Genomic DNA, 26,817 nt, shown 5'->3' with positions numbered 1-26,817 from the left:
ATTTAAAATATTCATTGCCTTTTCCAGGAAAGAAAAATTAGACAAAAATGTCTTACAATTCCTGAGGACTTATACCCCAAGGAAAGATAACTTTTAGAACTGTTATTCACATGTTGATATTTTGAACACATTAAAGCCTGTTATCAAAGTTAACTCGAATTTTAAATGATTAACTGATTAACATTTAAATCAAACTTTAGCCCAATATAGTAAACTGATGTTTTAAAAAGATGTATTTATTATTTTCACATATTAATTTTGTTAAAAAAAGGATCTTACAAAATTTGAGACTAAAAGCAATGAATATGTTACGTAAGAATTTACTTGAAAAAGTAGGCTATGGGACCAGCACTGGGGCATCCGAAGTAAAGCTGCTGCTTGCAATGCTGGCATTCCATTGCACACCAGTTCAAGTCCCAGCCACTCCACTTCCAATACATTAGCTCTCTGCTAACGCTCCTGGGAAAGCAGCAGAGTCCTTGTGTCTCTGCACCCATGTGGGTGACCCGGATGAAGCTCCTGGCTCCTGGCTTCGGCCTGGCCCAGCCCTGGTCATTGCAACTATTTGGAGAGTGACCAGCAGATGAAAGTGCTATCTCTCTCTCTCTCTCTCTCTCTCTCTCTCTCTCTCTCTTTCTCCCTCCCTCATCTCTCTGACACTCTACCTTTCAAATAAATAAAATAAAAAGTCTTTAAAAAACTGGACTTAAAAGCAATTTAATGCTACATGGTACATATAATACCTAGTTGTACCAAATATCATGAAAATATTTATGATCCTACTTGAATGACTTTGTCAAACATTTTCATTTACTTAGAACAGATATTGTAGATACTTCTGTGTTCTCTTCCAGCACAAAGTAACAACATATACAAAATGGATATTGTAGCAGGAACCACTAGGGATTGTCTAACTTCAGTACCTTGGGGATGTGACATAATGATGTAGTTCAAATAGAGTCTGGGCCTCTGTAGAATTCACACTTGGACATGCAGACGTTATTCTGGTGGCTTCCAGAATAACGCACGGTGGCATTTGCTGGTGCGCAGCAGTGTGATGCCGCCCACTGCAGTGTGTGCCCTGAGAAATTAAAGACAAAGCAGCACAGGAAAATGTGTGGGAAGTGCAAAATTTTGCTTTAAAAATGATGTGAATTGATAAAATTTGTCACTATCTAAATATCTGAATCTCCTGTTCTCATTTGTTTTTCATTTTCAAGGTCATGTGGATTTAGCAATCAGAAGCAAACTATTTATTTAGATGAGGACATTTTCAGAATTATTTGTTGAGGGGAAGAGAGGAGAGAGAGGGAGAGGGAGAGAGACAGACAGAGAGAGAGATTCCATGTTCCTGTCCTCTGGTTGAATTCCCAAATGCCTACAATGGCTGGGGCTGGACCAGGTCACAACCTGAATGTGGGAACCCAATGCAGATCTCCCATGGGTGTTAGGAACCCAATTACTCGGGCAATTGCTGTTGCCTCCCAGGGCCTAAATGTTACGGGAAGCTTCATAGCCATGACTAGAAACTGAACCGGGCACGATGATGTGAGATGTGGGCATCGAAGCCACTAGGCTAAATGCCTACTCCTCAACAAGCTTTAAAATGATTTCTAAAATGTTTTAAAATGGAAATGTTTCATTAGTCTAATACCTGTCAGTGTGACATAAATTATCCACATTTACTAAGACTTTAAAATCCTAGAGGCTTTCCATAATAAATATAATAAATTATTGCATCTTTAAAATGCAACATTTCTAAAATAATGACTTTTTACATAATTATAAAAGCACAAAGTATAGATTAAAGTTAAATAAGAGCATTAAAATAAATTACTTTAAATAATACAAAACTAGCAGAATTGATTTGAAGGGAAAATGACTTGAAAATAATTCAAGATGAGGCCAGCATTGTGGCATAATGGGTTAAGCCACTGCTTGTGATGCCAGCATCCCATATGGGCACTGGTTCAAGTACTAGTCGCTCTACTTCTGATCCAGCTCCCTGTTAATAAGCCTAGGAAAACAGTGGAAAATGGCCCAAGTACCCGGACCCCTACCACCCATGTGGAAGACGTGGGTGAAGCTCCTGGTCCCTGGCTTCAATCTGTACCAGCCCTGGCCATTGCAGTAATTTGGGGAGTGAACCAGTAGATGGAAGCTATTTCTCTCTCTCTCTCTCTCTCTCGCTCTCGCTCTCCCTCTCTGTCCTTCTCTCTTTATAACTGTGATTTTCTTTTCTTTCTTTTTTTTTTTTTTTACAGGCAGAGTGGATAGTGAGAGAGAAAGGTCTTCCTTTTTGCCGTTGGTTCATCCTCCAATGGCCGCTGATCCGAAGCCAGGAGCCAGGCACTTCTCCTGGTCTCCCATGCAGGTGCAGGGCCCAAGGACTTGGGCCATCCTCCACTGCCTTCCCGGGCCATAGCAGAGAGCTGGCCTGGAAGAGGGGCAACCGGGATAGAATCCGGCGCCCCAACCGGGACTAGAACCCGGTGTACCGGCGCTGCAAGGTGGAGGATTAGCCTGTTAAGCCATGGCGCCGGCCTTAACTCTGATTTTCAAATAAACAAATACATCTTAAAAAACAATTCACGTGTTAAAGTCCAGATCAATGTGTCATGATCACCAATTTAAAATACTGAAGTCTTGTAAGTGGCAAAATTAACTCAAAGATATAAACACACCTAAATGATGACCTTGCTAACTGATGCTATTTGATTTTTATTTTAAAGAGCAATTTCTAAGTACAGACAAGCCAAAGATGAAGAACATAACCTTTTTCTGTAGAACATCATAATTCAGTTTGAGAGAACAAGATTAAAAAGGACAGTGACAAGCCCTATAATGGGAAAAGAAAGATGAAGGCAATGTGAGGAGGAAGACCTGTATTTTAATTTATGGATTCTACAGCCCCTTAGCAGGCATGGCATTTGGATTTTAAATAATAAGTAAAAAAGCAGACAAGTGCCAAACCTTACTGTCTCACCAATATTATTCATGTAGCTTATATTGGTTATTGATTACCATAGGAAATATTAGAAAATGTACATTATTGTTTATTTAAAAGTAATAATAAATTATTTCTTTTTAAATAATAATTTATTAATTTGAAACTCAGAGTTACAGAAACAGAGAGAAAACAGAGAGAGAGAGAGAGAGAGAGAGAGAGAGATCTTCCACCCACTTGTTCACTCTCCAGATGATCACAACAACCAGGGCTGACCCAGGCTGAAACCAGGAGCCAGGAGATCCTTCCGGGTCTCCCCAATGTGTGGCAGAGTCCCACGCACTTGGGCCATCCTCTGATGCTTTCCGAGGCCCATCAGCAGGGAGCTGGATTGGAATTAGAGCAGCTGAGACATGAAATGGCGCCCATATGCGATGTTGGCATCACAGGCAGAGGCTTTACTATGCCACAATGCCCACTCCGAAAAGTAATAATAAATTATTTTCATGATAACACAAATAACATTTAAAAATTAAGTTATGTCCCAAATAGCTGTGTTTGAAGAGTGGCAGTGTCTTTACTTCTTTGCAAAGCTCTTGAGGTCTGGCTTAATAGAAGATACTTGGAACTCATGTCTGTATCTGGTTTCAACCTGTTGTAATACATTGTTTTAATTACACATATGAAGAAAATAAGACCTCACATGACATAGAGTTGTAAAGAAATTTAAGAGCATTTCTGACTACTGTGGATGTTCTTCTTTGATTCTACCTCCAAACTTGACAAATGAATTCTTTATTCAAACAGAGAGAGATTGTCAGAAAATATTTCATGTGGGTCACTCCCCAAATGCCTGCAACAGCTGGGCTGGATCAGACCAATGCTGGGAGTTGGTAACTCAATCCAGGTCTTCCATGTGAGCGACAAGGACCCTTGTAATTGAGTATCACCTGCTGCCTCAAAGGATATAAAACAGCAGTACGCTGGGACTCAAACCGAGGTGCTTCAATATTAACCTCTAAGCCAAACGCCCACTCCAATAAACACTTTTAAAAGGTTATTGCAATGGGGAGTTTGACATCATGTCAAAAACATTTTCTACTGTTACAGTAAAATCCATAGGCCTGTTTTTTTAAATTCATTTTATTTACTTGAAAACGAGGGAGGGGGGAGTATGGAGGCAGAGAGAAGGAAAGGGACAGAGGGAGAGAGAGAGAGAGAGAATGAATCTCCCTATCTGCTGGTTTGCTCCCCAGTTGTCCCCAACAGGTTGTGTCAGGTGACACTGAAGCCAAGAACAGGGAACTCAGTGTAGGTCCCCATGCTGCTGGCAGAAATGCAACCATCCCCTGCTGCCTCACGGGGTGCACATTAGCAGGAAGCTGGAACAGGACTTGAACCCAGGCACTCCAATATGGGCTGAAGGTGTCCCACCTGCAAGGCTAAATGCCTACCTCTATCTGCAACATTTAACAAGTCTTTCACCCAATCATGGTTTTGTACCATCTTGGACTGGCCATTGAGATAATATTCAGAAAACAACCTGAGTTATGCAGGTGTTCCAAGTACAATACATTTCATTACACAATATCTAAAAATCACCATCACCCTTAATCTCTCCAGAAAAATTCTTAGGTTTGGAAAATTGTTGAGCTTATGAATGCAGACACACACTGACATAACAAATAAGAGTGTTAATTGTTAAATCAACAACAGGAGTCACTGTGCACTTACTTTGTGTGTCTGTGTGGGAACAAACAGTGGAAATATCTACTTAGTATAGAGTTGGTTTTCGGTATATAAAGTGAATTAAAAACGAATCTTAATGAAAAATTGAATGGGAGAGGGAGTAGGAGGTGGAATGGGATTGGGGGTGGGAGGGCAGAAATGGGGGGAAGAAACACGATATTCCTAAAAGCTGTATATATGAAATTTGTATTCATTAAATAAAACCTTAAAAAATGCAGACACAAATATCTCAAATTTTAGTTACTTTGAAAACACATTTTCCAATTTCTGATAAACACTGTCAGGTGCATGGTTTGAGGACATGGCAAATTTAGTCCATTTTTGAGAAAATATCTGACAAGTAACAAAATCTGAATGATCATAATTTATCAGTTCCTCTTTCATTAAAATGGGTGTTCTTTAAAGGGAAAATAGTAGCTATTTTGCTTGCAACTTCCACCATCATACAGGTGCTTTGCTGGAGAGGACCACTGCACAACCCTGTGGGAGTGTTCTGGGAGGTCTTCCCATTTTGTCAAAAGGGATATGAAAAAGAATTACTTGAGAGTGTAGATTCAATAAACAGCATCCTGCCTCATCAATGGCACTTTTAGGCAAAATGAAAATAAAACAGCTTATTTGTTTACTTACTTAGGCAACTGCATGGTTGTAAAACAAAAAATACATTGACTGCTACTCTTGTTTGGAGCCACTGCCTTAACTAGTTCTGGTTTTACCAACTCTTGCATTTGCAACAAAATAGAATGAAAACGGAAAATGAATGAGAAAGACAATTAAAGACATTACTATTGTGATGAAAAGAGAGTTGTTTTCAAGGATCATACTGGGACCCATGTTTCACATGTGGCTCTCACCCAGATACATGAAGTTTGACAAAGTTTCAGCAATTCTACCTCTTGAATATTTTCCAATGTTTTCCTCCCCCGGCCACAATTTCATGACTTGTTCAAACTCTCACTCTCTTTTACCTGAAATATTTCCTTTAAGTTCCAATCAGCCTACATACTCCTCATCTTTCATTGGCCTTTCCATGCTGCTTCTAAACTCAGCATTTAACTGTGGCCCTTGAGGATTTAAAGTCACTTATCAACACCTTCAAAAATGAAGTTCTCACTGTTCAGCAAGGACTTGGAGATTTCCAGTAATTAAATTCCTGCCTGCACATTCAATCAGATCTTTTTCTACACAAATATTGAGTGCAAGCTAAGTTTCAGCCATATACAAAAGATTTCAATTTTCCAAAATAAGATGCATGCAATGTCAAGGTCACACAGCACTTCACATAATAATTCGCTTGCAGCGCCCTGTTCCTGCATCTTCCTGTCAAAATCACTGTCACTCTTCAGGTCCAATGGCCAAGTCTTCCCTTGAGTGACTCACTCAGAGTTAGAAAGTCAGTCCTGTGTGGGCCTTTTTTTTTTTTTTTTTTTTTTTTTTTTACAGGCAGAGTGGACAGTGAGAGACAGAGAGAAAGGTCTTCCTTTTGCCGTTGGTTCACCCTCCAATGGCTGCCGCAGTAGGCGCGCTGCGGCCTGTGCACCGCGCTGATCCGATGGCAGGAGCCAGGTGCTTCTCCTGGTCTCCCATGCAGGTGCAGGGCCCAAGGACTTGGGCCATCCTCCACTGCACTCCTGGGCCACAGCAGAGAGCTGGCCTGGAAGAGGGGCAACCGGGACAGGATCAGTGCCCCGACCGGGACTAGAACCTGGTGTGCCGGCGCCGCAAGGCGGAGGATTAGCCTAGTGAGCCGCGGCGCCGGCATGTGTGGGCCTTTTCTTGAGACCTTGAGATTTTCATCTGAACTCAGGTGACTTCTTGGCTCATTATGAAACCTGTTTGTGTTCTTAGACTGGACTCAAGAAGTAAAAAATTATCCTTTCATTAATGCATGCCATTTATCTATTAATTCTTTGCAGAGTTAGACTTCAACATGGGATTTATCTGTTTCTTTGTACTTTTGAAGTTGTGACCATGCTTTTCACAATGGATACCACTGTGTGTTTATCAAGTGATTATTCTGTGTCTTAAGGGAGAGTAAAAGATTAAAGAATAGGATTTTCTACTGTAGGCTTTATCCTCTGTTATAAGGGCATCCTCAGACATTTTGGGAGCTATAATCAGACTTGGATAGGCTGGAGAACATAGTGACATTTCCTCCAATTAAGTCCACAATTTTCAGTGATTTTACTTGAAAGTTTTGCAGCATTTAGAATAAATAAAGATTAATTGTACAGTTTAAAAGTCATGCTTTTTATGTTACACATTCTTCCCCTCAGTCTAAATTTGCAAATTAAACTAAATGTTAACATTAAATTCTGATATTACTACTCCAAAGTTGCATTTGCATTATTTACCACATATACAAATAGGTGAAAAGAGTTTTATTACAATTATTATTAGCTTCCAAGTGACTCTTACTGGTTTTACTTAAGACAACTGAAATTAGAATCCGGCCTAAAAGGTGCTCCATTTTTTCAACCAAATTATCTTTTCAAAAGTGAAAGAAAAAAACTGCAATTTTTCAAGTAGATTCAAATGAATTAGAACATAGATTGAACTTTTCTTTTTAATTAACCTTATTAAAAATTATTATTAATCCTGGTACTTTACTAATCTATGATTTTCCTAATTAAGTGATGGTTTTTATTCATCCAAATAAAATATACATTCTGTGAGGAGTTCAATAAAGCTTGACTTTATTATCACAGAGAATGTAAGTTTTGAGTAAGAAAAGAAAATGAGAGTTTTACTGATTATTTTTGTTATTACAATGAGAATATATCAACTTATGTTTGATTCCTACATTTTCATGATGACTTAACTATTTAACCTACACACAATGTGCTTCAGTACCTGGATAATAAAATTTTCATAGAAATTCTACTATACATTTTTTCCAACTAAATTTACATCCATTTTGCAGCTTCTTCCTTACATTTTCCTTCTGTCACTGATAAAAATGAATGTGCACTATTGCAGAAATCAATATAATTCATCCTTAAAGCTCTATGTGACAGAATGAGCTTTGACTCACTCCTTCCACGTTCATTATTTAACTATGACAATAGGCTCCATATCAATAATTTTAAAACTTAGTATTTTACTTTTGAAGGACTTCAGAAATCTCAAATATTAAATTATATTATGAATGTATCATTTAGAAATGACTAATTATGATATAACTATGTTAGAATGGGAATGAATTTTGTTAGTTACTGTTGAGCGTCTACTCAGCGTCTACTGCTCCAATTTCTTCTTTCTTACTACACCTGGATTCTTTTCAGTTATTCTCCACTCCATTATACAGTGCAAGTGCCCGGATGGACTATCACAACTACTCTTTTAGGGTAAAGCTCATTATTCCAAGAGTCAATCTCTGGAAGTGATTAGTTTAGAAAAGAGTACAGTCTAAATGCAGCTAAGCACATCTGATCAGAAGTCTTCTAGTGGCTACTGGTCAATGTTTCCTGATCTGAAACCAGCCTCAGAATGAAACCAACCCTCTTTGTAAGACCTGTCCTGTTCACATGCCATCACTTAGAAATGTTTTAGCTGTCATCCTGCTACATTAGGAGGATGGAGGCAACCAAAGGCCAACAGAGGTCAGATAGAGAAAACAGGTCCACAACTTTAACTGCTGAGTAAGAGTCAACCAACCTTGAAGCCAGATTCTTTTTCTAAGTATGCTGTGTACGAGGGTGCTTCAAAAGGTTGTAGAAAAACAAAACTGAAAGATAATATTATTTTGGAGCAAATATTTTTGAAATGAATGCCCAGCCCTTTTTCATGATTCATATTTTCCATGAGCTTTTTGAAGATCTTTCCTAAGCATGGTCACTGACATAGAACCATTCACAGAGTCAACAGAAAAACTATTAGGAACAACAAGAGGATTCAACAACATTGTCAGATACACAGTTAACTTGAAAAATAAACAGGGTTTCTTTATTCTAGCAATTGATATAATTCTATATCAGTCAGAAAATTGAACAGTACATTCATGTTAACAAGAAAAACTAAAAAAGTATCTAAACATTTTGCTGGAGAGAAATTTCAACCTTAAAAATAGAAATTGAAATTAAAGTAAAGGCACCCCTTTTCTTAGATAAATTGCTACAAAAACTTTAGAAAGAGCCAACTGAGCGTTTACAGAACACTTGTCCTACCAAATGTTACACATGATGACATGGTAATTTAAAGTAAATGGAGCATAGTGGTATAAAAACAAACAAATAGTTTAGAACAGAGCACAGAGAACAGAGAACTCAGAGACCAACTTGTGTGTGTGTCCTTTCTGTATGTGTGTGTGTGTGCAATATACAAAATTTCTCTCCAAAACATTCATGGAAAATATGTATTATAAAAAACTATGCATGGGGCCGGTGCCGTGGCTTAACAGGTTAATCCTCCGCCTTGCGGCGCTGGCACACTGGGTTCTAGTCCCGGTTGGGGCGCCGGATTCTATCCCGGTTGCCCCTCTTCCAGGCCAGCTCTCTGCTATGGCCCGGGAAGGCAGTGGAGGATGGCCCAAGTCCTTGGGCCCTGCACCCACATGGGAGACCAGGAAAAGCACCTGGCTCCTGGCTTCAGATCAGCGCGATGCGCCGGCCACAGTGGCCATTGGAGGGTGAACCAACGGCAAAAAGGAAGACCTTTCTCTCTGTCTCTCTCTCTCTCACTATCCACTCTGCCTGTCAAAAACCAAACAAAACAAAACAAAACAAAAAAACCAAACCAAACAAAAACAAAAAAACTATGCATGGATTTCAAGAACTTTTTGCAACAAAAATAAACATCTTTTTAATTCTAGTTTTCCAATTGAAAGGGAAGTTAGATAAACCACTTTGTGAAAACTGGCTCTCTAAGGCTGAAAAAAAAGAATCCCTAACTAATATATTTATATATCAGGATATCAGATACTTGAAATGCAAGATACTAAAAGCAAAACTATAATTCTAATATTATCAATTTAATATTGTCAATATCAGATGATAACTGTGGTATATAGGGTTGGAAAATAATAAAAAAATGTTTAATTTCAACCCTTGACAAATTTGAGTGTTACCAAGCTCTGGATTTCCATTTATGCAGAAATCCTTAGAGAACCAATAGACAGATGGTAAAGATGATAAACTAATTAAAATTGTAAAATTGAAGTAAGAGTCATTGTTAAAGAAGACAAAGTAATTTCATAAGGCAAGAAAAAAATAGACACTCCAGGAAGAAAATAGACCAATGATATTATCAGGCAATTCTGGATGAATAAAACCTGTTAGTAAACATGTATAGAAACAATTTTTCAAACTCATTAGGAATAGGAAAATGCATACTGAACCACAATTGAATATCATGTTACACTCACCAGCTTTGTAAAAGCCAATAAGAAATATCAATGAGATCTTGAGACTATTGGAACCCTTTTGTAGAATAGACCTTACATCTTAGACAGTCATTTGGTGATATATATTTAAATTAAGAATTTCACATATTTTATTACATTATTCATTTTAGATACACCCAAGCTCTTTCACATTGGACAATATGAATATAGTGAAAAAAAGTTAGAGTTCTAGCATTGTTTGAAGTAATGAGAAGTTTCCAGTGATCTAGTTTCTATCACTAGGAAAACTGCAAAGTAAAACACAGTGGATGGAAATCATGGCTTATAAAGTGGCAGAATGAAACAGCTGGCTACCTGAAAGAAAATCAAATCTTTCTTTAAAGCTGTAACACAGCATGAATGAAAATAATAGAGTTAGGATTATAATACAATTGTACAAACATGAATGAAAAATGCAATAAATCCATGCACATTTATAAGGATCATACAAAGTTTCCCATAAACTCATATCTGGGAAGTAGGGGAGATGAATCAGATAAAGAAATAACAATAAAATAGATTAATGTAATATTATAGAAACCAGTGATAACAGTATCCATTAATTGAACAATATGATTAACTCAAACTTTGCAGCTGAGTTCTACCATATCAGAACAAGAAAGATGGAGAGAAGAAGGGAGGGAGGGAAGGAAGGTCATAAAGATGACTCACTTCCTAAAGAATAAGTTGGAATTCCAACAAATTGTTCACTATTAACAATTACATGCTCGAATTAGTCTTCACTTCCAACTGCCTATGGCCTGTTATATAACAGCTCTTACGAAGTTCGTAATACAGCTAATGGACACAGTCATGCTCCTCTAGTGTAGGATACACAGTAGAAATGAATGTTGATACAATCATTAATACATATCAATTCCAATGGTACAAAGAACTAAAGAAAGCTTTCCTAAGCTCCACTCCAGGTGTGCTCTGCTGTAGATGCTTGAACTAGGTTATGGCACAGGGTGCTTTCAAGAAAGGAGATGCCTCAGGCATACCTGACATCACAAGGGAAGCCTTCCCAAGGCTGACTTTCATCCAGTCAGTCTCTGAAGAGGAAATCAGAGATTCGAGGCATGAGAAGAATGTGATATGCCCTGCTGGCTTGAAGAGGGAGAGTCACATGTTCAAGGACTGTGGCAGCTACCCATTGCTAAGAGCAGCTCCTTGAAGAGAGAAAGCAGGAACTTAGTCCTACAGCATCAAGGAACTGAATTCTGTTAATGGTAGTCTCCTCACACCACCCTCTTAAACTACATGGTTTAGTGGTTGCTCTTGGTCTACAGACAAGGATTGTTCAATGGTCAATTAAAATTTCACTGTTTTCTTAATTGAAATATTAACTTTAAAATCTTTAACATACTGAAATACTAGGTACATTTGAAATAAATATGAACTAGCCTGTAATTTACAAAATATTTATATTTTGATATTTTTAGTGAGGTGTATTCAAGAATAAATTTCAGAGCTTACATATTCCTCAAAATATAAATTGTAAATGAATATGTATCTTTCGCTTGGGGTATGGCATGTGGTTTTCCATTAATGGTGAAAAACAATGTAGCCTCATGAGCATTGTGCAGTAAACATTCCTGCTGCTGCATATGTCAGATATTGTACAATGCGGCAGACTTTGTTGACAGGTTAAAAATGATTTTTCAAAACCAAAAGCTCATTGATGATATTCTGAAGTAATAATTAAGGGTGCAGGGTAAAAATCTATGAAATAAATGTAAAAGAGTTTCAGAAATGATAGAAATAATGTCAAAACAAGGTTGTGGTACCAAATATTCTTTCATCATGTCCAATTTATCATGAAAAATGATGTATTTAAAATTATAAGGTACTTTGTCATCCAAATCACTCTCAAACATTTTCTAAAATTGGTATGAATTATTTTCCTGTTCTCAAAATTGTGAAATCTGAGACAGAACTGAATTTTATAGCAATAGTTGTTTTACATTTTACTGTATCTTACAAATAGTTATCACTTCACTTTTTCATTGTGAAATTATTTGCATTTTACAGATAGAGAATTGCGCTGTTTAAATTACACTATTTTTTCTGATATAGTGCCATTATGGATTATTGGCTTAGAAAAGAAAAAAGTAGAATAAAGACAGTAATTTTACTATAAATCATACTACTGTAAGTCAAGCCCAGATCAATCATACAGATAACAGTCCAATTCCTATATATAACAGCTGTAAAGCAATGTCTTATTAATAAAAATGCCAATTCCTTTGTAATCTATTTTCCATGGTATCTTCAAGCCACATAGAATTATTCTTTTTGGAAATATCTCCTATTTTCTAAGATTTTAATTGACACAAAATAATGTTTAGCACTGGAAGGTCTCTGTTATTTCGAGATCAGACTTTCGCTGATCCCATCTACCTAAACACTCTGTGGCTGATGTCTGGTTTTAGAGTTGTCCAATCAGAGTCGCTTTACACAGATGGTACATTCTGCCTTGGGCATTTTCCTTCTATCTAAAAACTAACTTTTCACATCCCATTTCTTTGATTCTTTCCTAAGCAGTGAGTAACAACAGGAATAAAACAAAAAATAAATGATCATGAATTAAGGAAGGTGTGACTGCCCCAGGAGCCCATTTGTGTGGCCACAGTGGAAATACTCAAGAAACAGCCTTTCCAGAACAAGGATTGAAGATGTTTGAATACATTAATGAGTGCAGGAACAAGCGGAATGGACACCTTAGTCCAAATAAACAGTGGTCACTACTGGAACTGCCAGAGTGTTTCAAGAGTCCAAGATTTTGGATGCCTTTCGTATCACATCCAACGTGCACTCACCCAAGCCTACAGCCCTTTCTTCATGGAGTCAGGATGAGGGCCTTCAACATAACCTTGCATAAATGTTCTATGTACATATTTCCCAAGCATTTACTTCTAAACCCAAGGGTGTGCTATTTTATAGACAGCTATATTTCACAAAGATGCCTTCATCCATTCTCCATCTCCCAGATGTTTGCTTTACATAATACTGCTAACATCAAACAGGTGTAAAGCACAGAGAATGAAATTATGCTTTCACTGTCATGTTTTAGTGGAATTAGACATGAGAGGTATTCCTTTTCAGACATCACATGTTTTTTATACCTGCCACTTCCATCATTCTATCTCCATTCATCCTTATAAGACATTTTAGTTATATGTTCCTCCCTATGGACAATATTCATATTTATTTTATTAAAATTTCTATAAATTGTTTCTTTTTCATCTGCTTGGTAAATCAAGAAAACTTTATTAGCTGGTTCTATGTAAATTGCTCTCATTCAGTTTTCATTGGGGATAAATCTGTTTTGAATATCTGTTGTGACAATTATATACAACTACATTTTCAACTCTAATGCATTTTTAATAACTTCCTTCAGCAGTTAGTGATTTGAATTTCAAATTTCTTTCTACCAAGAAGTAAAAAAGTACACATCATTTTATAGCAGTTTCATATAAAAATTGATTTATGTAGCAGGTTCTCTCTCACAGTAAACATATCAAATGTCTAAATGAAGCCATTAATACTCATAAGCTTATAATATTGTGCTCCATACAGGACATAAGAAAAAGTGAAAGTTAGTAGAAAAAAAATAATCGTGTCCTTAGCTTATTATAAACCCCTCACTTTGGTTGGAAGCCTATCAATCATCTGATTAATTTAATCTTATCGAGCTTCATAAAGTATTTTAGAGCATATAAAAATAACTGACTAATTACCAGTCGAAATTATTTCAGAGTTAACAAACAGAACATATTGGAGTATATGACAAATCCTTTTAAACCATTCATGAACTCTGTTGCTGTAGGGTAGGGAACCTTTGGCCTGTGGGCCATACGAGGCTCCTGAAAGTATCTGCTCTGGCCCTGCCACGGCAGCAGCAGGTAAGACTTGAAATTTAATAAACCTATAGCAGTCTAAGTTTTTAAGTTTATAATTTTGTATGGCCCATGAATGATGTTATAAATATCCAAATGGCCCTTGGAAGAAAAAACATTTGCCATCCCTGAAAGGAAAAGAACTAAACTTAAGAGTGAAGTTGGAATCATTCACTTCTTCTGGGCTCATCTCGCTCTACTGTAACCCTTCTTGCAGAAGTTGTCAACAGGAGACACATCAACTTCTCTGCAAGTCACCATACAATGTAACTTTGTATAGAACGCACTTCCCTAGATGATTTTGTTCTATCAAAGCAGAGTAATCCTAAGACTAGTCCCCTGCACCTCCTTTGTAAAGTCCTAATTACGAGGGTGAATTCACTGTTCTCTTATATAGTCATCACTGCACCTTACTTATTATCATATTTCAATATGCATAGGATTTATAAATCTTACATCATTGAACTGTAAAATTTTAAAATAATAAATAAAAACTCAGCATTTATTGGCTACTCTAAACGTTCTTCTAAGCTCTTGATAAGTATGTCTTATTTACCCTTCATATTAGTCTTGGTAGGTCAAGATGTTTGCAAACAAGTAGTGTACAATCTCACCTTACAAACCTTGGTGTCTTTTTACTAGACATAGTAGTCTCACAAAAATGTCTACCATATTAATAATCACATCGCATATATTATATATGAATTGGGCTTACTAAAAGTTTTTCAATAAAGAGGACAGGTCCCTTTTCCTTGGTAGCATCGTGGCAATTACTTTACAGTAATTAAGATATCTACATTCAAAGGGATAAAGAAGCAAATATCAGTATTATTGAGCTAGTTAAGATTGTAGGAATACTGTTGAGGAAAAGTCAGGGTTTCTTTTTTTTTTTTTTTTGCTTTTTCTTACTATTTGTTGAATTATTTACTTAGTGGATGGTTAGGCTTATGTTAATGAAAGGAATTGAAAGTATGTCATTATAAAAATAAAAAAGGAAGATTAGGAAAGGAAGGAGGAGGGAGGGTTGGAGCATGGGACGGAGGGTGGGTAGGGTGGGAAGTATCACTATGCTCCTAATTCTATATATATATGAAATACAAAAAATTTGTTCACCTTATATAAATAAAGATCATCAAAAATAATAAGAAATAAAAAAGGATTATAGGAATAGGTAGTGAAGTTGATACAAAGCCTCGTGCAACAGAATAAGTCAGCCAGTTAAAGTTTTAAGCAATATTTGCTAAAATAAAATTAAAATGAGAAAAGAGACCATGAAGAGACCATGTACATGACCTCTTGACAATAACCCTTAAGGTTTCTTACTACTAATCATTCATGCTCCAATTATTCTTCTATATCAAGATTGATCCATCTTAACTATTTCGCTCATAATCAATCGCATGCAGAAAAACGAGATAAAATTCCTAAAGGGAACTAAAGTTACCAAGAAAATGAATTACCCTCTCCAATTGTAAGAGAAAATTGTAATAATAAAACATTATTTTTATCATATTAATGTGATTATGAATTATGCACATGCACACATACACATACACACACGGGGATGTTTTAAAAATTTGTTTCAAAATTTAAGTTCATTTTGGTATAAAAAACCTCTAAAATCTAGGGATAATTTGCTCATAAAATGGATCTCTTTTTGTTGAAGAGTCCTTCAATGTGTGTGTGTATCTATAATATTAGTCTTTTGTTGGTAACTGTCTATGTATAATTTTTCATTCCCTTTACACATTTCTGAAGAGTAAAGTTTCTTTTGGTATAAATTCCCTAAGCCTGACAAACTTTAATATTTTTGGAATAAAAATCTGGAGGAAGTAAGTATCATAGAATTATTTTTTAATCTGAAAATGATTTTCTCTCACCCTCACTTAAAGTTTTATTTATTTATATGTATTTTATCAAAGAGACAGAGAGGGAAAGGGAGAGGGAGAAGAAGAGAGAGAGAGAGAGAGGCACTCCCAATGGCTGGTTCACTCTCCAACTTCCCACAACTGCTGGCACTGAGCCAGGTAGAAGCTGAAACCAGGAATGCAACCCAGGTCTCCCAGGTGGGAAGCAGAACCCAGGGAGACTTGGACTGAGTAGAAATCACCACCTTCCCAGGGTGCGCAAAGCAGCAGAAACTGGGAGTGGAGCTGTTGTAGGAAAGGTATGCAGCTAGGAGAGCAGGCTGGGGGAACAGCTCCTTGCCTAATCTCAGGACGGTGTGGGGTGCTGACTGACAGCGCTGGGGATTCACTTTCTGGTGGCTTGTAGTCTAGTAGCCATGGGACAAATCCCATTCTGTGCACCATCCAAACCCGAGCCTCCCTTTCGGAGCATCAAGTGGAAATCACAAGTTCTGCAATGATGTCACTTTCCAAGCAGTACTGGCTGGAGATATCCAACAGGGCAGCAGGCTACATAATATAACTCATTATAATAAAATTACCATGGGGCACGCCCACTCCCATCACGAGCCTCATGCCATGGCACTTCTGATATTTCCTGAAAAGGCTATGGAAATGGGTGGTGCTCGAGCCCCAACCCAAACCTCGCCCTCTCTGGGTATTCACTTGGGCTCCACCCCATACACAACCCTATGCCCCTGGAGGGTATAGAAGCTTAGCCTTGTTGAAAGGACCTGTTCCTTTTTACATTATTGGATGCTATTTCCTCGTGGAGCGTTTGCATCTTTTGCTTTTGGAGCCTTTCTGTATTTTTGGCTGTTTGCTCACGCACAACTTGGTTCTTAAGCTTACACATTTGTTTTGCTTCTAGTAAATCCTGCTCTCCTATAATCTTAATGAAGACGCTACAGTATGCCTAGCCAGAGACTCCAAGACTTGAACCCAGGCACTTCAACAGGTTGTGTCATCCCAACCAGTGGCTCATCTACTCGGTCAGATACCTACTCTTCACTCTCATTTTGGAAGGATTTGTTGAGGGGAAACAGAATTCCAGGTGGAAGGTAAATTTTCTTCAGTCACTAAAGATGCTGACTCACTGTCTCTTTCGCCTGTCAAGGTTTCTGATGAGAAGTTCACTGCCCTCAATTTGTGCTGTCATTTTTCTCTGGCAGTTTTTAAATTTTCTTGCATTTCAAGTTTTAACTATTTTACTGCTGTACATACCTGGCATGGTTCCTTTGAAAATATCACACTCGAAGCTTACTGAACTTATTGAATCTGCAAATTCATCTCTTTCACCAAATTTAGAAAATTTTTAGTCTTTTTTTCAAATATTATTTCTGCCACATTTCATTTTTCTCTGCAGCGGAGAAAGCAATGAACCCCATGTCAGAGGATCTGAAATTGTCTTTCAGTTCCTTGAGGTTCTGTTGTTCTCCTTCCTTTAAAATAATATTTTTCTTTCTCTTTCTATTTTGGACAATTTTTTGTTCTATCTTCAAATTTACTATTTCCTCTACTTCCAGCATTTATCCTATCTAGTAACATTTTGATTTCAAACAAAATACTTGCTTTAAAATTCTCATTTAGGGACGGCGCCGCGGCTCAACAGGCTAATCCTCCACCTTGCGGTGCCGGCACACTGGGTTCTAGTCCTGGTCAGGGCGCCGGATTCTATTCCGGTTGCCCCTTTTCCAGGCCAGCTCTCTGCTGTGGCCTGGGAGTGCAGTGGAGGATGGCCCAAGTGCTTGGGCCCTGAACCCCATGGGAGACCAGGAGAAGCACCTGGCTCAGCGCGGTGCGCCGGCCGTGGCGGCCATTGGAGGGTGAACCAACGGCAAAGGAAGACCTTTCTCTCTGTCTCTCTCTCTCTCACTGTCCACTCTGCCTGTCAAAAAAAAAAATTCTCATTTAGGGTCTTAAAATAATTTGTATTTCTTTGCTGAGAGCTCTTATTTTTTTAACAAACATGAATGTATCTTCATTTAACCCATTATTAGGTATAATGACTATTTTAAAAAATCTGGTAATTCAAAATCTGGGTCCAACTGATTTAACATCAGCCAATTTTCTTTTCCCTTTAGATTGCATCCCATTTTAAGGCTTTTCATGTTGAAGAATTTGGGTTTTGTGTCGGACACTGTGACTGTCATGAGTACTCTGGGTTCTGTCTCATGAGCATTGTTTTGTTTCAAAAAACAACTGGTTTGGCTTGACTTACCTGCCGACTGCTACACCTGTGGTGCGCTGTGGCTCTGGCTTCAGATGAGATGCTTACACCGGAGCTGCATGCTAATTTTCAGGTTCCACGTCACAAATGGCTCCAGTGTCAACCACAGCTGTATGCTGAGTTTATGCACACAGTTATGCCCTTCCCTTCTCTGACTGACTCTCATGGAGTCCCTTCTTCACTTTCCAGTGCCTAGGTTACTGTGATGCCAATTGCCTTGGTTTGTGAATAAAGACACATTTTTCAACAGGAGTTTGAGTCCTGCAATTGCCATGGCCATTACCCGAGCAGCTGTGAGTATTGCTGACCTCAGCAGAAAGCTGCAGCCAGCAAAGGGGAGACGCAGGTCATTCATTTGGACAGTGGACACTCCTGTATTTACTATTCATGGTTTTCAGTGACCGCTTTGTCTGAATTTTTCCAGAGTTTTTAGTAGCATCTATGGGCTAGTTACATTTTTATGGGATCACTTCTGCATACTTCAAATAGAAAGACCAAATGGCATTTAAAACACCAGTCATACAACGCCAGGCCTCTGCTTAAAACTCCTCTAATATTCCCATCATTGTTGAAATATCATTCAGTGCTTTTGACTTCTCCTTCTACTTCAGCCACAACAGCCTTCTTTTTAGTCCACAAGCACATCAAATGCCCCCACCTCAATTTTGGGGAAGATGTGTTTTCTTATGCTTCTCTTCCTCCCCCTCCGCCATCTCACTTTCCCTCCTTCTCCTTCCTGGAATGCTCTTCATCTATGCTTTTGAATATTTTAAGAGATGACTTTTTTCTAGTTATGTCTTAGCCTATTTCTATTTATAGTAGTTTTGCATTCCCTGCTACTACTTGCTAATATTATATCTTTCACTCCTCTCCCCCAAAAAGAACAATTACCATGGCCTTTGGTTATTATGTCTTAAATTATTAAAGGGTAAGATCAATATTAGACTAGGGTACCATCTTTATTTCCATTACTATATCCCTAATACATGGAACAATGATACTTATGTAATAATCACATTAATAATGAATATGCATCAACTGGAGGTCTATACCAGGCTGTTAGTACCTACTTTGATAATTCACAGAATAACTCAAAGAAAGACATCTGCTTTTGAAATGCAGTGCTCACAGTAGAAGGCAAGTAATTTTCAGTGAGATAATCTCTAAGACAAATAGGAATTAGTATTGCCTATCGCTCTGAGCACTGCTATGGATTGCCACTGTACAAAAAGGAGTGAACAAGGTAAGAAAAGGAAAGAGATTATAAGAAAAAAGAACTGTTCAAGATGCCTTTCAGATGTGGTAACTTTTTTTCATTTGACTAACCCATCAACACTGCTAGAACTGCTTTTCAAATAACATCCATGCTAAGAAATTTATCCCAAATTGCATATTGGGCAAAATGCTTTCACAGAAAACTACGTGTACGTCCCTACGTGGACATGCCATGTTGAATGGAAGCTATCTGTCTCTGTTTTACTAGAATACCAACTCTGATAGGCAACAAGGCATACACCCAAGCTAAGGTGTTTCAAGCACCTTGGTTTCCCCAACCAGAAGCAGAGCTCCTGGACTGGAGCAGGCAGGCACCTTGTCTGTGTTCATATTAGTAAGCTTTACAGTACGTTAGAATACTTAAGTGTGTCCATTTTTCAGATAAAATATGGCTGGGCCCAAATGTAAAATAACTCTTCTTTAAGCTTTTGCCAGTTGTATTTGTAAGTAAACTTCAGTCCAAAGGCACTGAAGAGACCACTCCAGAAGACACGGGTTCTGGCCAAGGACCCACAGCACACAAGTATGCTCATCCCATCAACATTCCACAACCTGGCAGTTCCTCCGTAAGTCAGGTTTAACACTAGTGCCAAAATCACAATCAAATTTATAATCATACCACAAAAATACCAGGAAGACAGAATACAAATCATTTTTCATATAGAAAGAATAGGCAGTAGTGTACTGGTTGTTTTATGACATCTTATCTCGATCTTGAGAGATAGGTAATAAAACAATTTTAAAATCCATCTACTCATGGGAAAACCAAGTGCCTGTGAGGTAGGAAGTGGCTGGGCAGAAATGTGAACTTTCATTTTATTGTAGTAAATCTATATTAAGACATAGAATGTCTCACAGAGAGTTATGGAAACTCAAATTTGAATCTCTCTGGTTCAAATATATTAAAAATGATTCTTAGTTCTAGGATTAGTTCACACATCCCTGTCAAACAATCTACTTTTAATAAAAAGATAAATTAGAATTGTATATTACATAAAATATAATTCCAAAAGTTCATTACATTATCCCAGTAACTGATCTGTATTACGACCAATGAGGTATCACTTTACTCCACTTATTTCAAGATTCTACCAACAGGCCATACTGAATCCTCTGTATTACTGTAAGATAATTAACTGTGCTCTGATGTTATCATCAATGATACATTTAGGCAGCATATTAGCATCATATTTTGATCATATTTTACATTTTGATCATTAGGAAACTGATATTCATTCACAGAACTTAGGCGATATTTCAACACACCAGCATAGCTAATCATTTTCTGTTAAGGACCTGACCACATAGCAAATGCTGCAGGCATTACATAGTCATTAGACCACTGGAGCTAGCCTCAAAAGTTCTTTTTCTTTAATTTTATTTAAGTTGTACAAGGTTCATGTATTTGATATATGCAGCTTTAGGAACACAGTGACACTTCCCCCTACCCTCCCTCCTGCCCACGCTCCATCCCTTCCTCCTCCTCCCTTTCACACTCCCACTTGCAGTTTTTACAAAGATCTACTTTCCATTTAGTTAACAATCCTATAGTTAACCCAACACTTAGTAAAAGAATTCAACAAATAGTACGAAGAGAAAAACAAAAACAAAAGCTCTGGCTGGGGTTAAGCCTCCACTTGTGGCACCAGCATCCATATGGGTGCCAGTTCGAGTCCTGGCTGCTCCTCTTCTGATCCAGCTCTCTGTTAAAAGTTCTATCTCTTAAGTATTTCCCAGGGTTTAAATCAAAGTAAAAAATGCACAATTAACCTGAACAGAGGGAAATGCCCACTCAGCACCTTGGGAAATGATCGGGGTGAATTATGAGTCATCTCATTTTGCAAAGTAGTAATAAAGATGAGCCCTTCATTTCCGCAGAGGTGCTACTGGCATTTACAGCAGATGATTAAAATAAAGGAGAAAAATAACTTCTTCATTTTATCAGAACAGGGACATTTTATCCTGGCCATGAATTTTTCGTGGTGCATTTTTCATCTATCAAAGCAATGTCTCCACAAGTTGTCAAGTCCAGTCTGTCCCCAGGGACACCCAGGACTGTGACTTACCTTATGAAAGTTCCTGAAATAAGCTGCCTTTTCATCTGGAAATTTTTCTAACCTTCTGGGTCCTTTGCTAGAAGCCTTCTTGAAAACCAACCAGCATCGCCGAAAAATCTGAAAGCAAATAAAGGAATTCTGTTATCTACCACTCTATAAGCACTTCCTGGCATCAGGAGTTTGTATATTCAATTAAGCCACTGGTAATAATTTCTAAAAATGTATTTATCTTGCAAAGAGTGACTTTGTTTTTGAATGATAAGCATGTTGTCAATTAAAATTATAGCAAATATTAAAAGTATAATATTTCACATAAAATTTTTTGTAAAAAGGTTGTGTTACAAGGTAATTTAGAGCTTTGTTCTCAATAATCTTTTTTTAAAAAGACATACTATATTTATTTAAAAGGTGGAGTTACAGAGGCAGAGGGGGAGAGAGAGAGAGACACAGAGAGAAAGAGAGACAGAGGAGAGAGAGACACATACAGAGAGAGAGAGAGAGAGACAGAGAGAGAGAGAGAGAGAGAGAATATCTTCCATCCACTGGTTCACTCCTCAAATGGCCATAATGGCCAGAGCTGAGCTGAGCCAAAGCCAGGAGCCAGGAGCTTCTTCTGGGTCTCCCATGAGGGTACAGGGGACCAAGAACTTGAACCACCCTCCACTGCCTTCCTAGGCCATAGCAGAGAGCCAGATCAGGAGTGGAGCAGTAGAGTCTAGAACCGGCACCTGCATGGGATGCTGCCACTGCAGGTGGTGGCTTTACCCTCTACACCACAGTGCCAGCCCCATCTCAGTAACCTTTAACATACGTCAGTCATGTGGGTTGAGTATCATATAATGTGATTATTCTCACCATCCTAGTGACAGACAATTCACTTTCCACACTTGGCCAGTACTGGATGAATAAGGTTAAGCAAATAAGCATTTGCTAATGCTCTGTTTTCCATACTTCATAAAATGTCACATTTAAAATTTATCTTGTAGGATTTTTTTTCAAAGATTTGTTTCATTTAATTGAAAGGCAGAGTTACAGGGAGAGTGGGAGAGACAGAGACAGAGAGATCTTCCATCCTCTGGTTAACTTCCCGTATTGCTCCAACAGCTGGGGCTGGGCCATATCAAAGCCAGGTGCCAGGAGCTTCTTCTGGGTCTCCCACATGGGTGCAGGGACCCAAGCACTTGGAGCACCTTCTGCTGCTTTCCGGGTGCATTAGCAGGGAGTTGGATCAGAAGTGGAGCAGCCAGGACTTGAATGGGCACCCACAGGGGATGTGACATTGCAGGTAGTGGCTTTACTATGCCACAACGCCAGCCCAGACTTTAGTTGCTTTTTTTTTTAAAAAAAACATATGCTCATATACCAATTAGAAAAATAACAAAAAGTTTTAAAGGGCATATCTCATTCATTTATATGCTTACAGTAGTTAGGATTTATTCAATACCTATTATATGAAATAAATTTTAAAATTAGTATACATTTTATTCTTCTAACTACTGTATAAAACAGGTGTGGTTTTCTTCTATGATAAAGTTACTGATAATGTCAGGACCTGAACCCACATCTGTCTGATTCTTAAGCTTTGTTAAAAAATCAGGACTACTATGTTTTTTCTCCTTACTAATTCTTGAATCCTTTACTTAGTGGAGGGTTAGGCTTATGATGATAAAATAAGCTGAAGGTATGCCATTGTAAAAATTAAAAGAAAAATTAAGAAAGTAAGGAGGAGGGATGTTGGGAGGAGAGGAGGGAAGGAGGGGCGGTAGGGTGGGCGGTATCACTATGCTCCTATATCTGTATATGTGACATACATGAGGTTTGTTCGCTTTATATAAATGCAAAACATTGAAAAAAATATGGACTACTAATTTTACAAAAAAAAAAAAAAAAGCTCACCACTTCTGGGTCTTATCCTTACATTTAGGAAGTAATTAGTGTCACACATTTAGATGTTTGTCACCAGACTTACAGAGAATCACACACTCTCCACAGGTTTGTTTGAGGGGAATCTAGTAAAGTGAGCTTTTCTGTCCAGTAAAGAAAAGATTTGGAAAAGAAAATTGGCCACCAAGATTTTAACAATTTTAAACAACTTTTTATTTATTTATTTTGAGAGGCACAGAGGGAATGAGGGTGAGAAGGGTAGACAGAGAGTGAGAGAGAGCGAGCTTCCATCTTCTGGTTAACTTCTCCAATGCTTTGGCTGGCCGGGGCCACAGTCAGGCGCCGGGAATGAACATAACCCAGGTCTCCCTTGTGGGTGGCAGGAGCTCATCACGGGTGCCTTTCAGGCTTCAATGAGCAGGAAGGTGGAACTAGGAGTGGGTAACCGGACTGAGCCCAGCACTCTGATGTGGGGTGCAGGTCTCCTAACTAGCACCAGAAACCCAAAGCCAAACATCTGACCAGTTATAATTTTTAAATTTCAAAATTTGGCCTATTTTTTGATAAAGTATAATTTCTCTATAGCCATGAGGAAATTCATAGAAAGAAATCTCAGAAACATAGAAAACTACATTTCTCTCTTGCATCTTTACTTGAACTGCAAGTTGTCACACTGCTGTTCACTACTATAGGCCAGATGTGATTCCTCTGAAGTGTGCATTGTTTGCTACTTGCTGAAAGACAGTATTTTCTGTGTGAAAAACGCTGTTAGTACAATCACATAAAGACCTTTTATTAAAAGACAGAACAGGTGGAATAGCAACATAAACACAGACTTAGATTTCACTCTTGCTGTCTTTCTTAGCTTCTCACTGGTGGTCTGCTAAGTACAACCTGGAATGCCTGCATACATGAACCCATCTCTCCACCTCTGTCTGGGATCAGATGCACCATCAAACAGTTCCTAATCATCTGGAAATCAGGAAAGAAATTACTCCTTGAGAGCACCTGCTGTCTTTCCCACACACTGTGTTAAGTACAGTGTGTTGAGGTTCTTTATTTCTTGTTTTCTCACTGTTCCCCCCCAAAGTGAATCAGCATCTAACAAGATATAAATAATGATTAGAAATATCATATAAGCATATAGTTTGCTTAGCTTTAACTCCATTCTGTGTGAATTTCTTTGGTAATACAGGATTCTACTTTTAAATAAAATGTCTATATTTTAGTAGCAAAAGATGTAGAAAATGCAAACATATAAGAAGAGATATTTGGTATGATGGAAAGTTAACATCTTGGAATCAGGTAGACTTGTGTCGACATCGTAGCTATGCCACTTTCTAGCCGTGCAAACTCAGACACGTTATGTAGCGGCTCAGCTAATAAACAGGGTATCTTACAAGCTGGAGGGAGGACTTACAAAACATGCTCATATTCTGTCTCACAAAATGTTCTCCACCAAGGTCGGCTCATTTTTCAGAACCTCTTTTCGTGCAGAAAAAAGCAGGTACAATTTGTGGAGCATGATCAATCCACATGTATGGAGACTTCTTTTTGAATGACACACAATTATAACTCAGAGTCAGAATATTCAGATACAAATGTTCTACATCCACAAAAAATAAAATACTATGCAAGAGTCTTTAATAAAAAATAGTGATTTCCCAAACATGGACTGTGGAACTAGAAAGCCTGGATGTGAAATTTCAGCTCACCCCTTTAGAGCCATTTAACTTCAGGCTAGCTAGAGTTCTGTGAGTTTGTGTCTTTAAATTACTTCAGGGAGAATAAGGCCTGGATCATAGGTTAACATGATGGCAAGAAGAAATTCAGGGCATAAATCTCATGCCACAGTGGGTGTGCGGAAATACAAAACAGATAGCATAAAGTAACTTTGCACAAAAGAAATAACTTCACCCAAGTGTCTCTAATATAACTCCGACCTTTGTGAAGGCATTATAATAATAATATATAATATATTTATATTATATATATAATATATAAATATATAATAATAATTCATAGTTTCTGAATCAGGCCAATTTGATTATCAGTGCTCTTTCTGTGATTTACTATTATTTGAGAATTACAAGAGATATCACAAAGCAACTGGTGCACACGCTTCCAAAGTAGTCCACACGCCCTTACCTAAAATTCTTGGCTTTTGGATACTGCTATGCACTGCACTGTGGCCCCTGAACTCTATATATTGAAGCCCTAGCTCCCAATGTGATGGAGACAGTGCTTCTGAGAGACAATTAGTGTTCAATGAGGTCCAGAAGGTTTAGCCTTGATGATGGAGTTAGTGCTTTTCTAAGAAGAGACACTAGGGAGCTTCCTTTCTCTCTCCTCAGCTTCTTACAAGGGAAAGACAAAGTGAGCAGCCAGGGAGAAGACAACTTACCCACAGCCAGGAAGAGAGCCCGCAGCAGAACCTGACTGTGATGGCTCGCTGAGCTCAGATCTCTAGTTTCCAGCGAAAAACAATTTTCTGTGTTTCATGGCACCCAGTGTATGGTATTTTGTAATAGTAGCTCTGCTGACCATGATTTTTAAATAAATATATGTATAGAATTAAAATTAGAATTACAAACTTAGCTGTGAGGGTGAGGTTGTGCTGATGTTGATAGTTGTAGCAGTATTAATATTGTGGAAGTAAAACAAATATTACATGAATCTGAGCAGAAATTTGAGGGACTGTAAGGAAGTAAGAATATTATTTGTAAGGGAGGATGTATATAAGTTATCAGGAGATGTCTCCCAGTTATTCATGGATGAATTTAAAGTCCTAGTTGAGGCAAGAAAGTTTTTTTGTGAATAGAAATGCTATCCAAATCCACAGCAATAAGATTTTTGTCCTTTCCTACAGAGAAATCTTTTCCATTTTCACTTCATCTCATAGCTTGGGCGTCACCATTGAAACATGCAAACACACCTATTCTCTACTGTAACTAGAGTTATTTTCTATTAAATAGTGAGCTAAACACGAGCCAGAAAGCATATGTATTTTGAGTTAGACACTCAATATTGAAGTACATTGAATCTGATAACATATAATAAGGAAAGCAGATTTAGGATTTTCAATAGTGTCTTATCATTTTGCTATTACATTAACAGAAAAACCACATAGAGATAAGATTGATTTTTAAAGACCAGATGTAATAGATTGCTCACCAGGCTGAGACCCTTAAGTTACCATTATTATTTTATTATCTTTTTCATTTTGAAACACTTTTAGGCTTACAAACAATTGCAAAAATAATTCAGTGAGTTGGTACCTACTTTTTTTTTTTTTTTTTTTTTTGACAGGCAGAGTGGACAGTGAGAGAGGGAGACAAAGAGAAAGGTCTTCCTTTGCCGTTGGTTCACCCTCCAATGGCCACTGCGGCTGGCGCACCATGCTGATCCAAAGCCAGGAGCCAGGTGCTGTTCCTGGTCTCCCATGGGGTGCAGGGCCCAAGCACTTGGGCCATCCTCCACTACACTCCC

The 26,817-nt window shown here is 38.0% G+C and overlaps 1 protein-coding gene across 2 annotated transcripts in view; it reads right to left on the bottom strand.

Annotated features, from left to right (window-relative positions):
* DOK6 (docking protein 6) overlaps window positions 1-26,817 on the bottom strand; it is a 475,096-nt gene that overhangs the window by 299,398 nt on the left and 148,881 nt on the right. For both annotated transcript variants that reach the window (XM_062201788.1, XM_062201789.1), the window contains exon 2: window positions 21,454-21,561. In XM_062201788.1, the coding sequence (XP_062057772.1) occupies window positions 21,454-21,561 (108 nt within the window). The remainder of the gene's footprint in view (window positions 1-21,453; window positions 21,562-26,817) is intronic.

The sequence above is a fragment of the Lepus europaeus genome, chromosome 9, assembly GCF_033115175.1.
Source record: "Lepus europaeus isolate LE1 chromosome 9, mLepTim1.pri, whole genome shotgun sequence".
Classification (NCBI taxonomy): Eukaryota; Metazoa; Chordata; class Mammalia; order Lagomorpha; family Leporidae; genus Lepus; species Lepus europaeus.
Note: the sequence above shows the minus strand (reverse complement) of the source record. Positions and strands in the feature narration are given on the sequence as shown.